General features: G+C 41.3%; 1 protein-coding gene across 8 annotated transcripts in view; it reads left to right on the top strand.

Annotated features, from left to right (window-relative positions):
- The window catches only part of CAST (calpastatin), a 64,018-nt gene that overhangs the window by 10,494 nt on the left and 40,321 nt on the right, over positions 1 to 13,203 (top strand). For 7 of the 8 annotated variants that reach the window (XM_080371016.1, XM_080371015.1, XM_080371020.1 and 4 more), the window contains exon 3: positions 4,179 to 4,253. In XM_080371016.1, the coding sequence (XP_080227142.1) occupies positions 4,179 to 4,253 (75 nt within the window). Of the gene's footprint in view, positions 1 to 4,178; positions 4,254 to 8,783; positions 10,683 to 13,203 lie in introns of those variants that run through there. The other variant, XM_080371022.1, reaches the window with a different exon arrangement.

Here is a 13,203-nt window from a genome sequence, read left to right as displayed (position 1 = left end):
AAGCTTTTGGATGCTAAAATATAGATACTTTCAAGGGGAGGTGGGATAAAATCACTGAAGAGAAACCCAGGACAGTTTATGAAATACGCTGAAATGTATCTGACCTGTTTCTGTAACACTGTTTTTTTCTTTTATATATGCTGTTGGTTACTGCTAGAGATAGGGAAATGGGATATGTGAAACTTCAGCCAGACTCAGTAAGGCAGGTCTCGTGTTGTAATGAGTTGTATGGTCATGCTGTCCTGTTCTTGAACACTATTGCCCCTTCAGTGGGCTGCCCTTGAGGGCACAGTGTGCTTTAGTACATAACTAGGTGTATAAATCATAGAAGTGATGCAAACCAAACACTCCTATTGTGTGTGATTTTGCTCTGACACCCCCTTCTCTCTTTTGGATGGATTCATGCTTGTGTTATTAACTGCACATAACCTGGAAATACCTAGTCTCTTTTTAATGTTGTGGAGGGAAATACCAAGGAGAGCTTCCATATCTAAAAATCTAGCCTTGCATTGCTGGTGTCTGAATGTAAAAATGTGGTATTAAAAGGAAGACAGAGCCATATATTCCAGAAATTTGAGCCCCACTTTCAAGTGGGGCCACGTTTCACCAGATACGGAATGAAACAAACTCCTCCATAACATGTCCTACCATTTCAAGTCATGCATTACAGCAGCATGGAGAGAGTATGTGCTGCTTGCTCAGCTCATTATTCTTTACTTAACAGGAAGTACATTCTTCACTTTGCAAGGATGACAGTGGTAACTGGTGCTGAAGCATTACTGTCCTTCCAGAATTGATTCTTTACTCTGACATCAGGATTTCTGTGATAGTTTTTTTGATCCTGATGCTTGTCGTGCAGGATTCCTTATCCAGAAAAAGCAGTAGAGTTACTCAGAGTCCAGGGGCATAATGCTGAGCAAAGACATGATGACTAGTAAAAATCTGTTCGGGTGTCCACTGCTGCTCTGAATTGTGGAAACACATCAGCAACTTTTACTGGAGCATTTGTGAGGTTTCTTTCTACTTTGGTACCACGTTATTTATTTGAAACCACTTGGTTTATTTGGGTTTTTTTCTCCCCTGCACCAGTGCCAGAGGGCTAGCAGGGTGTCCCCTGCCTCCACGCCATAGCACTGGCTGGCCACAGGGGAGTGTGGCCCTGATCCTGCCCTTGATGGAGGAACAGAGGGTTTCTGAGGAGTAACAGCACTGCTTGTTTGTCTGACCTCTGTTTTGTTTCTTCTTTGGCTAAGAAGGAGAACATAGTTTAAAAGTGTCCTGGTTTTGTCTGGGGTAGAGTTAGTTTTCTTCTCAGTAGCTGGTACATTGCTGTGTTTTGAATTTAGGCTGAGAATAACATTAAAAACACACAGATGTTTTAGTCCTTGATAAGTAGTGCTTACACTGAACCAAGGACTTTTCAAGTTTTCGATGCCCTGCCAAGGACCCGGTGCACAAGGAGGGAGGGAACAGGGCCAGGACAGCTGATTCAAACTATCCCAGGGAATACTCCATGCCACAGGACATTGTGCTTGGTATATAAAGTGGAGCAAGCTGGCTGGGGTCTGCAGATTGCTGCTTGAAGACAGGCTTGGCATTAGACAGTGGGTGGTAAGCAGTTGTATTCTTCATCACTTGTTCTTTTCCCTTGGGTTTTATTCCTCTCTCCTTGTCTCTCATTTTCATTACAGTTGTTACTATTATTATTATTATTATACTTTATTTAAATTATTAATTTTTTCTTATTTCAGCCCCCAGGTTTTACCTTCTTCCCAGTTCTTCTCCTGATCCCTCTGGGGCTTCAGGGGGAGTTAGTGGTCGGCTGCATGGTGCTTAGTTGCCGGCTGGCGTTAAATCAAGACAAAAATAATGTTATTTCAGTTAAATTTGGTACAAGTTGGGAGCTGTTGTGCCTGATGCTCTTTGCATGGTAGGAAGAAATATAGTGTGATTGCTGCTCAAGCAGTTCTTGAATGAAAGATTGAAAGGTGGAGGCTGAAATGCTGTTTAACAGTTGTCAAAATAATTTCCAGGTCAGAGATGGCATGTTCTTTCTACATGTGATTTTTTTTTTCCTTAAAAGAGGTGTACCATATACATTGTCATTGCAGTATTATAAAAAATGCTTGAATGCTATAGTCCAAAATATTAATCCATATTTCTAGACAGCAGTCTTAATGCATATCAAAGGCATATATATTTTGCCTCTCCTTTATTAAACATGAGGGAATTAATATTCCACTCTGAAACAGTGTTCTAGCTTTTTGTTTGGAAGCCACTGTTAATAATGAAGAGTAGATTATAAGCATCTGTATGCCACAGCTTTTATTCCTTCACACATACCTGTACATGCTTTTGATTATTCCAATTCATGTGGGTTGTGGGGTGACCCGCAAGTGTGGGGTGCGGGTGGGGCAAAGGCGTGAATGCTGCGTGTTTGCACTGAGCACTGAGCTGGATCAACCAGTGAGCAGGGGACTGACCGGTCAGAAGTTCGGGCTGGACAGGGGTGCTGGCAAGGGGGACAGAGGGACCTTACTGCTGCTTAGTGGACCCACAGCTGTGCCCATGCTTGTGACCCCAGTGAGTGCTGAGCATGTGCTTGCACCAGTGACCTCCTGCCTCTGTGAGCCCCCCAGAGATGGAGACACTGCTGTGGGTGCTACTGTGTGGTGTGTGTCCTGTGTGCAGGTGCTGCTGACAGCAGCATAGCCAGGTGTGTTGGTGTCCTCTCTGTCTGTGTGTCTCTGGGATACATGCTAGGCTTTGCTGCTGGTTGAACTTGTAACTACATCCCTCAGCCTGGGCAGAGACCCCGGGTCCCTGGGTGCTGAGCTGGGCTGCAGCAGCGCGACAGGTCTGTACAGCCATGCAGGAGGGTCCTGGGCTGGAGTGCCTGGTGGAGGTGGCCACACTCCCAATATCCCTTTAACAGGAAAAATCACTGTTACACTTCAGTTTTGCAACATACTGTGACATCCTTCTTGGATGTCATTGTTTCCCGTGTGGCCAATACCGAGTGTGAAATTCTAGATGTAAATATCCGATTTAGTGTCAGTTTGTACTGGTGGGCCACATTTTTGTGATGTTAATCACATGTAAATGGCCACAGAGGGTGGCCCACTGCCCCAAGCTCTGACGGGAGGCTGAAAGTTGAACCTGCAGCTTTGTTTATTCGAGATACTCTCCTGATCTTGGAGCTAAATAAGAAAGAGGAGATGGAATTACCTTTATGACAGAGGTGTCTTAAGTCTCCCAGTCTGTTACAGTACCTAGTACCCCATCAATTGAAAACTGGTGCTTCTGAGTTTGCATGCAAGTTTGATGATTGAATCTCTGGTCATTCTGCAGACTTCCCTGCTTGTAGAGAGTAATTAAAGTGTGGATGTTTTAGTTGTGCTGTTAACCTTGAGTTTCCACTTACCAGAGAAAATGAATAGGTCTTAACCATCTGCTGCCTCCAAAAACCTGGTGTTTTTTGCTGTGTTCATTACTAATGGCTTATTTTCTCCATCTTCATTAAGATGCAATTTCAGCAATCAGTTTTTGCAGCAGCACTTAGTGGTACTTAACAGTTGGTGGAAACATTGCATTGGTTGAAGACTTGGGGTTCAATGAGGATGTCATAGTTTTGTTTCAGTTGCAAGAAAATTTATTAACTAGAAGAGCCATCAATTTGCCCTTTGCTTTGTATCTTTATTTCTCTGCCTGAGTTGTTAATGTTTGTCATGCAGGTTAGGTCTGTACAGCAGTAGTTTACCCATCTTACTTTCATTCATACTTTTTCATTAAAGTATAATATCATCATTGATACTTTTTCATATAAAGTATAAAGTATATATTAAAGTATATAAACATATATATGGTTACTGTTGCTTTAATTGTTAACTAAAAGAGTCACTCTGCCACAGGAAGTAGCATAGATTTATATATCGTCCATAAAACAAAACAAGAGAACTCAGCCTGGGCTGGGCAAAACTGTCTGAAGTGAGTCTGCATGAATTAAAGTTAGTTAGGAGAATATGGTTTTGTATGACTTGCCTTGCATAAAATGTTCTAATGGGCATTGTTTTAGTGTACCTTTTTTTTGGGGGGCGGGGGTGGTGTTTCAGTTTTACTTGGCGTTTCTTTTTCTTCAACATTTCTAATATTTATTATGTCATTCTTTTATTTTGTAGAAGAAACCAGCGAGTGCTAATCTCAGCCAGGCCCCCAAAACACAGACAAGTGGAGGAGGACCTTCTGCTGTTAAGGTACTGAATCCTTAAGGAAATGGTCTCTGGAGCTTCTTATGTGCACAGTGCCAATTCACACAGCGAGTCACGATGCTGGGTTATCGCATGTCTGTGCAGAGATGGGTGCTGGGCGCTGAACCCACGCAGCTAGCACACCTCTCCCCACACGGTAGAACACTTTGTGCGCTTTGAACAACTGCTCACAGTGACACTTGGTCACCCTTAACTCTCCTTGGTTCTTGCAAGCCTCATCTCCATTGAAAGGTGCAGCATCCTTTCTTTCCACAGAACATGGGCTGTGGGGAGGGGGCTTTGTTAGCAGGAGTCTCTCTTTGCTCGAGGGTCAGTCTTTTAGTGTGATATTTAGGATAGTTCACACATAGTTCCAGCAATTTTCTGTTTAGTCTTACTAACCATTTGGTTCTCCTTGAGCTTATCTTGCTGTGTCCCAGCTTGATATATTTATGCTGTCTATCCCTCCTCCCAAGGCTGTGTTCCACCAGATGTCTGTAACATCCTCTGTTTTTCAAATTCTGTCCTGTTCTTCACTGTGGATATTCATGTTTTGTCAAAATAAATATCCAGTTAACTAACAAGCTGGCCTTCTGTAATCACATACCTGCGAGCTGGTCAACTATAGTGATGCTCTTCATGTCTTGCTAGAAATTGTAGTGAATTGAAATGAAAGAGGAACACAAGTCAGCAGAATGCCAGTGTTGTCCCACAAGCAGGGTCCAATACCTGGCGTGCAGTAAGCCAATTTTACACACAGAGCTTGAGATACTTGTTTCATGCATGTCTGTGCAGAGATGGGTGCTAGGTGGCAAATACACAAAGCTAACACACCACGCAGAAGAATTGCAGTGTATTTATCTTGCACATGATTAGCAACACCCGCCTAAATTCACACTTATTGGTTAGTTACATTCAAATTAGCCTCACTTGCCATGTAGATTAGCACACAGGCTGCTTGCAAATAGGGGTGGGGTGGGGTGGGAAACTCTTTAATTGGTGGTCACGAGCTCCCCCTGCTGCCTTTACCTTTCCCTTAGCTTCAGTCTTGTTCTGCTGACTTGGTGTCTTTGTAGTAATTAACTGGCTGCTGGCACCCTCTGAGGCAAGGTTCTCCCCTTTTATCAGTCTTCCAGTTCTTCTTCAATACTGTTATAGGAATAGTGGTTAGTAAGGCACACGTTATTTATACAGAGTAACCACGCTAGCAAATGAAGCTATTCATTACTATAACATAAGTATTAACTGAGGCATATGGCTATACCAGCATTGACTTCTTGAGGAAATGGACTTGATAACATTATCCCGTTTCACATGTTCTTTGTAAGTGTCCCAGTTATTTTAAAAAATCCCGATCCCATTGCTATCAGTGGTAAAATTCATTTGACTTCAGGGGCTATGGTCCTTTTTTCACCCTTATGTATTATTTATATGTTTGGATTCTGTTTACTCAGTGGGAGCTGATGAGATCGAAGCACTGATAACTGTCTTTGCTTTCATAGTTCCTGCAGTAGTTCAGTCCTTTAGGAAGGTAGTGTAACAGGCGTTGTAAAGATCACTTGCATCTTGCTGAGTGCAGCTGATAGCTCCTGAAGAGAAGCAGGTATCACATTAAGAGTGCTCAGGTCTTGCATAGTACAGAAATAGGATGTTGAAAATGCACTTTCTGATGGTGGCCAGATGTGAACTGATGGCTGTAATTGGTAATCACTGTTAGGTGCGTATTTGTCATGGATGAGTGGAATGCACCTCACTCAAGAGAAGCAGCAACATGTTTTGAAGTAAAATAGTAATTTGGCAGTTCAAGAAGTTTGATGGAATTTAACAAAGGTTAACAATGGTTTGACAGTGTTAAGTAAGTTTGATGGCAAGGTTCACCTCATTAATTGCTGCATGGAAGAAACATACACGGGAAGATTGAGTTAGAATTGAGTAAGAGTGATTCACACAGAGACCAGAGGTGCAAAAAGTAAAGAAGGGCCTCCTGGGGAGTCACAAGGTTCAGAGTGGACCCCCTTGTTTTGTAAAATTATTTTGGAGCCTAATTTCAGCTGGGTCCAATCTTAGTTCTCAGATTTGAACAATGGTTTATGTCTAGTGGAATTACCCGTACAATGTTTGTAATAATATTGAGTAACTATATGTATTAGTAATGTTTCACAGCATTGATTCAGCATGCTATTGGTCACTTATCGAGAACCTGTCACAGGTAAGGAATCTCTCCACCTTGGGCAAGGAAGGATCTCTTAGTCTTAGGTAAGGAATCTCAAACCTTGAAAGGCTCAAGGGGAGAGTCACCTGGTTTGCAGTCCAGCTCCAGTAGTTCAGGGAGAGTTCACCTTGGGTCCATCCTGATGGCAGTATTTATAGAGTGAAGTAGTGAGCTGCTGGTCAACAGCACAGACAAAACAGATGTCTTCATTTTAGCTCTCATATCTTGTTCTGTACTTCGGTTATCTGGCACTTTTGGATTTTGAAACCACCTTCAGAAATATTTTACAAGACACCTTCACTCCCTTGAATGTGAGCCAGGGGCTTTCCAGCTTACCAGTTCACCCCCAGGACATGAGACCAGTTGCTTCTTAGTCAGCCTGAACCAAAGTACAGTATGGAGTCAATTGAATCTGCCACTGCATCCCACATCTGGAGATAGTCCATCATTTGAAAGATCCTATCAGCAGGAATAGTTTCTCTTTTGAATGGGATTTTTTATTACCTTAATCAGTACTTTTGTAAAATAATACTTCTAAAGATATCTCTGTACTACGTAATTAGTTTTCCTTTCTGCTCAACAAAGGAGGACACAAAGGTGTAAATCTTGTTGTGCCTTTCAATGCTTTTATTTATCACTCAAGACAGCCCAACACTTTTGTTGCTTTTCTTCCTATTTACAGCAGTTTGTCAGGGCTTCACTCCTGATAGTTACACTGGATGTAGTTGTCTGTATGTAGTTGCCATGAGAGCTATACAGGATGGGACTGTCTTGAGTATAATCTCTGTGTATCAGCTGATTTGGAGAGGTGGGTGGTGTGGGGCAGTTAAGTTGCTTCAGCTAGAGCTGTTCATTTTTTTTAACCTACTCTTACCCTGTGGTGAAATTACTTCGAACTGAATAGCCAGAGAGGCTTTTGCTGCCTCTGTATTGCAGCCTAAGTATTTTTTCCTTCAGTTATTATTGCTTTCTGACTGATGGCTTGTGTTCTGCATGGGCCGCCTGTGTTTCTGAGTTTAAGATACGGGAACCTGTGTGTGATGAATGCTTGCCATTGCTTAATGCCTGGCTAGTATGTGGGTAGTTTAATTTTCCTGTGATGGTATCCTATAGTGTGGACTACTCCTAAGAGTAAGCACTTACCTGTCTGGCTTCATTTTTGATGCAATGTCTATCTGAACTGCCATTCTTTCTGTCTTAATGTTATCCCTGTGCTCTCTATTGTTTCACTGTTAAGTTCCTGGCATTGCAGCCAGTATTTGCTCACTGTTTCTGATCGGTGTCTTCTTATAGGAATTTTGCTTGATTGCATATGTGTCCGTGTAGTATAAGGAATAACTGCTGCTTCTCTTGTCTCTTTTATATCTGTATGGCTTTTGTGTTTGTTGTGTTAAGGGCACCCAGTAATTTAATCCACAACCTTGATTTGACCAATTTCTAGATGATTTTAAATAAGTAATTTTAAGATCTTTAACTGAAACATATGTTCTGACCTCCTTCTGTCTATCACAAGCCTTACTTTCCTTTTTGACATGAGTCCTATTTGACTGTTATTTTGTACCAGGGTGTTTTCAGTAAGCACATGCCTTGTAGTAGAATAGTAGTTGGATAAATGGAGTAAAAAGCTGGTTTCAAGTAAGGTTATGATCATCAGGAATATTTACTGGTTGCTTACGAGCAGCCTCTTCCATGTATACGTTAACTGCCAAGGCACACAAACCAAGAGGTCATCACTACCATTATCAGCTAGCAGCAGTAAAGGTGAAAAACTGAACCTCCTTCCTTTACAAAAGGTACTATACCAGTGCTCTGTCTGTGTTTTGTTTTACAGCCTTTTAAATTGTTTTTGCCAGTTCTGTAGCCCACAGGAAAGCCAATTTCTAGCTCAGTATTCAGTCATGGCTATTAATAGAAGGCAATAATGATTTGAATACAGCTGGATTCATGATCTTGCTTAGATCTTTGTGTTCTTATATGGTAATTCTATTGATATCAAATGACGTTTTGCTGCTTTTTATGTAGCAGATTTTTTCCATCACTCTTAATAAGTTCCTAATGAGTAATTTTATTTTTTTTTGTTGTTCCTGGCTGCTATAGCTTAGTGAAGTGAGAATCTTTGTCCATATTACTTTCATGGACAATTTATTGAAGCAGTGCTAGAAGAATTCAACAACAGTGAAAATTCAGTTAGAAGTATTTTTATTTCAGACTTGACTGATCTTGAATATTTTCAGAGGAAGCTTCTTTATCCTAATGATTTAAGAAGTCTAAGGTTAGTTACTTTGAGCTGGCATCCAAATTAACGTTGTTTTAAAGGGGGATTCAATCTACTTTCTTGTGCAACAGTCTGGAAAACAGCAAGAAAAAAAAAAGCAACTACTAAATACCTTTAAGTGAAGGTCCTGCTATTTCTGCAGCAGACTGGAAATTCTGTCACAACGTTATCTGTATTATCATGAAAAGTGATTTCTACTGTCAGTTTGCTAGGTTGTTTCTTTTTTTTTCCTGCTACTTACCTTACTTAACTGTCAGTAAATTTTTATTTTGTGAGCTTTGCACAGACACTTTATTGGGAAGGCAGGCATTTTTGAATAGAAGGTGTCTGAAGTTACAGTACTGATTTGGAATGTCCACAGAAATGTGTAAATTTACTCCTCTGTTGCCAGTCATACTGTGAAGGTTGGAAAGACTGTCTCTCAATTTTGAGATTATTCAGAAAAATATATAAATGAGCTATCTGAGAACTTCCTTTGCATGTTCTCCTTAGAGTAGACATGTGTCATGGTGCACAGATCCTCAATCTATAGGTGTTTTGCAGCAAGTGTGGCATATCATAGGGCTGTGGCCATTAGAGCTGTTGCCAGCACCTAGGCCCGCATGTGAAAATCACAAGAACTGTGTCCGTATAGAGAACAGTGCTGCTTTTCTTGGTAGCAGCAGCTTGCTAAAAATAGACCAAAACATTGAAAATTGGAAGCTGTAGGAGTACAGAAGCTGCCTCCTGTGTGGAAGAGTGGGATTTGTGTAACATTATGGGACATGGTGTCTGTCGCCCACGGTCATCTCTGTGTTTGAAGAGTAGGGCTGTAAAAGAAGCCTCTGACCTGGAGACCAGGGCAAAAGCTGCAACTTGTAAAGCTGTGCAATGATCAAAATAATACGATCGTTTCACCAAAAAATTTCTGTACTTAACTGAAAATGGGATATTTTCCTCATCAGTCTGTGTCATATCTTCGGGTGTTTTCCCCTTTTTGCTTCCCTTTTAGGGCTGACTTTTGTTTCTTGTTCCCTTGAAATAAAGGATGGCAAAAGGTTGTTATGAAAAAAAGGTTGAAGTTTTTGTTAATGGTGTGGGGGCTTTCTGTTGAAAAAAGTCCATACAAAATACCTGTACTACAAGTACTGAGAATTTGATTCTATAGCCAAAAAAATTTTAAAAATTCAAGAGCAGGTCACGATTGATATTCGAGGAAGCACCTTTAGAGTTCTAAATTAATATAAATTACTTGGATTTGTTGTGCTTAAAAGTAGTCCTAATCAGTCAAGTTTCAGTGGCCTTAACTGGTCCAGCCATCTCAGTTTCTTTCGATTAATAATGTTCATGTACTCAGAAGGTCTGGATAATCAGTCCAGATTTAGGGAGGAGATGTCCCATAAACTTGTAATAAAAATGAGAGTGTTAAAGGGAATCAGTAGGTTCATTCTCTCAGCACCAGTGCTACTAACTCAAAAGGTGGAAGGTGAATACTGCTTTTTGAAAGCTAAAAGTAGCTCTGTCCCAGAGTTGCGCCACCCTGGCAAGCATTTTGTCCCCTCTCTTGCTCTACGCCGCTCTGTGCCATCAGCTCAGTGACGGCTGTGCCTGGTGGGGGAACCTTGTGAAGCCACCTCCGGAAGCGATCTCAGAAACAGGACATGGGTTGGCGAAGAGACGCCGTGGTGCAGCAGGCAGAGCTCCCACATACACCTCCACATCGTGCTTTGGCGGTGCTGTTGGGCCCTAACCCGCATGTTTGGGTTGCCTCCCTGGTGCGGGCACCAGCAGGCTGTGCCGGAGGTGGGGCAGTGCCTGCTGCGTGGGGAGCGCGTCGCTCAGCTCGCTGAATCGCTGAGGGTTTGGCCGGCACCTCCTGAAAACCAAAACCGCAGCTTGCTCCGGCACTGGGCGAAAAGCAGCTGTATCCTGACATTCCTGCTGGAAACAGAAGGCACACATGTAACAAGTAAGTTAGTTAGCTATTCATACAGGCTTTGCTTTCCCACTGTATCTGCTTGAGGCTAAATTACATTCATGTTGCAGCTGTCTTTTTTCTGTGTGTGTGTGTTTGTTGCAGTTCTTTTTTCTTTTTTCTTTTTTCTTTTTTCTTTTTTCTTTTTTCTTTTTTCTTTTTTTCCTTCCTCCCCGTTCTCACTTCCGGGAATTTTATGGGCTGAAATAACACAAGCTGTTGACTTCCAGGGCTTCTGATGTGATCCTGTCATCGGCAGGCTTGAAGTGCTCCAGAGCTAGCTGTGTGTAGTGAATTGGTTTTTAAAATTTTAACATATTGGAAACAGGCTTTTTAGACACTGTGTAAGACTGTGTGTTTTCAACATTACACAACAAGCCGTTGACATGACATAGGCAGCCTTGAAGAGGGGTGAGGAAGAACATGCTTTTAAACTAATGTCTAAGTTCCGTATTCATAATTTTTGTTTGGTTTTGTTGTGGGTTTGGTTTTTTTGTTGTGGTTTTTTTTTGTTGTTTTGTTTTTTTTCTCACAACCCATGCTGTTCTTGCTTCAAAAAAAAAAGTCCATGTAATTTTTTTGGCATACCAATGCAGACCTTCCTATGCCTATGACATATAAAATATTGCATAGTCAGGGTATGGGGATCTGTAAGAGCAACTTTTTGGTTGAATTGTGCTTACGTATCAATAACTTACACCAAGACATTGTTTACTTCAAAAGATGCTAAAATACCAGATACAACAAACATGGGAAAAAGTAATACTTTTCAATAAACGTTATATTACTGTACATTCTGTAGTAGAAATTGGATAGGTAGGTTTTGCTTAGGTCACACGACTATTTGATTATTGTTACTAGTACACTCTTTTCTTCTTTGGAGAAAATGAAAGTAGTGTGTTAAATAACAACAAGTGTTCTTAAACATTCCAGACACCTCTGCTGAGTTCTTGTTCCTTTTTTTGACAACTAGTTTTTTCAGTGCTGTGGTTTTTTAAATTGACATAAACCATACTGGATAATAATTTTTCTACACAGGACGTTTTCTTTTCCAGACTAATGTATTTGTTACTGCCCGCATCTTGTATAAAATGGTACTTTTTTGTTTTTTCGTTTGTTTACAGGAGTGATTAGAGATGAGGGGTGTATAGAGCTCGCAGAAAATTCGGTACCTCATCTTGGGAGTTTCAGGGTCAACTTTCTTGGCCAGTGTTTCTCATAGCTCTAGTTCTGGGGCTTTGCACCTTACTCAGACACTCTCAGTTTGAAATCTAGGCAAAATTGTATTACCCTGAAAGCAGTGGCTCTTGGAGGACTGGGAGAGGGGCTAGAGGAGAAACCTCTTTTTCCAAAAGGTAAAGGTACACCTTTTTCAGTGAGTTGTCATCCAGTGCATTAATTCTCATAATTTCTGCTCTTTGTTTTTCTGAGGGAGGAAAATCTGCACTTGCAAAAGCTTGGGACTTCGTCCTGAGTCTCTTCTGCCAACTTTGTAGGGAGGCAAGGAGGTCAGTAGCCTTGTGAGCTCCTCAGGAGCATTTTAAGGCTGAGAAACCTTCCTGCTTCTGGAAGAAGTCAGCTCTGTTTATGCCTTTATACCTTAGTAGACGTGCTTGAACTGACTAGAAAACTAATGTTTTTCATCCCCAAGAAGGAAGCCTTTGTGAAGCAGGACAAGGCCTGACAAAAGTGGAGATTTTACATTTTTTAACTGAACAGTAACGTGCTGACTCCTTCAGAGCATGCAGAGGGCCCTTATGAAGCAATTTTGAGAGGTCCCAAGTTAAGAGCCAAAGCTGATGTAAGAAGTGCCCCAGACTGACTCTTTAAGTAGGAATAGTAAAACACTGTTTTTCTAAAAATAGAATTTTTCTAAAATAACCTAAAAAGAAAACCCAACTTCTACCTCCACTGCCCCCACCAAGTCATGCCAGTGATGTGCTCAGATATTTTAACAGCAAAGTTCTATTAAGATTCCTTGACTTGCTGACATTTGTTTATCCTCCTATATTATATATGTATCATCCTATATTATTTACCCAACGTCATTGTGACAATGTGTGTGTCAGTTCATACGGGTTAGTGAATAATTCTTTGTTTCTCCATCCTGGGGGTGAAAAACTGTCTAATTCATGAATGTCTAATTCAGGGGATCACGCACTAGCTCTTGTGACTGCCAGTCATCCAGTTTGAGTATTGCCTAGTTTGATTATTGTAATAAAAACAACCAAACTCATAACCTCGATGATCTTTGGTCTTAAGATTAAGTTCTCTTTTGCGTGACATTTCTATCTTTTTAGACCCCTCTTTAAAGAATACCGGTTCTGTTTGTAATCCCCGTTTCTATTCCAGCTCTGCTGAGAAGGGCTTTGCATGCTGTCCTGTGGTGATACTGCAGACCAAGTGACACAAATCCTAGCTGAGCTCAGCAGCTCTGTGTGGCTGGCATGTGGCTGGCACCTAATCGCATGCTTTCCTGGTGTTCTCTTATCAGCTTGCAGTTTGCTGCTGCAGA

The sequence above is a fragment of the Falco punctatus genome (genome assembly GCF_963210335.1).
Source record: "Falco punctatus genome assembly, chromosome: Z".
Lineage (NCBI taxonomy): Eukaryota > Metazoa > Chordata > Aves > Falconiformes > Falconidae > Falco > Falco punctatus.
Note: the sequence above shows the minus strand (reverse complement) of the source record. Positions and strands in the feature narration are given on the sequence as shown.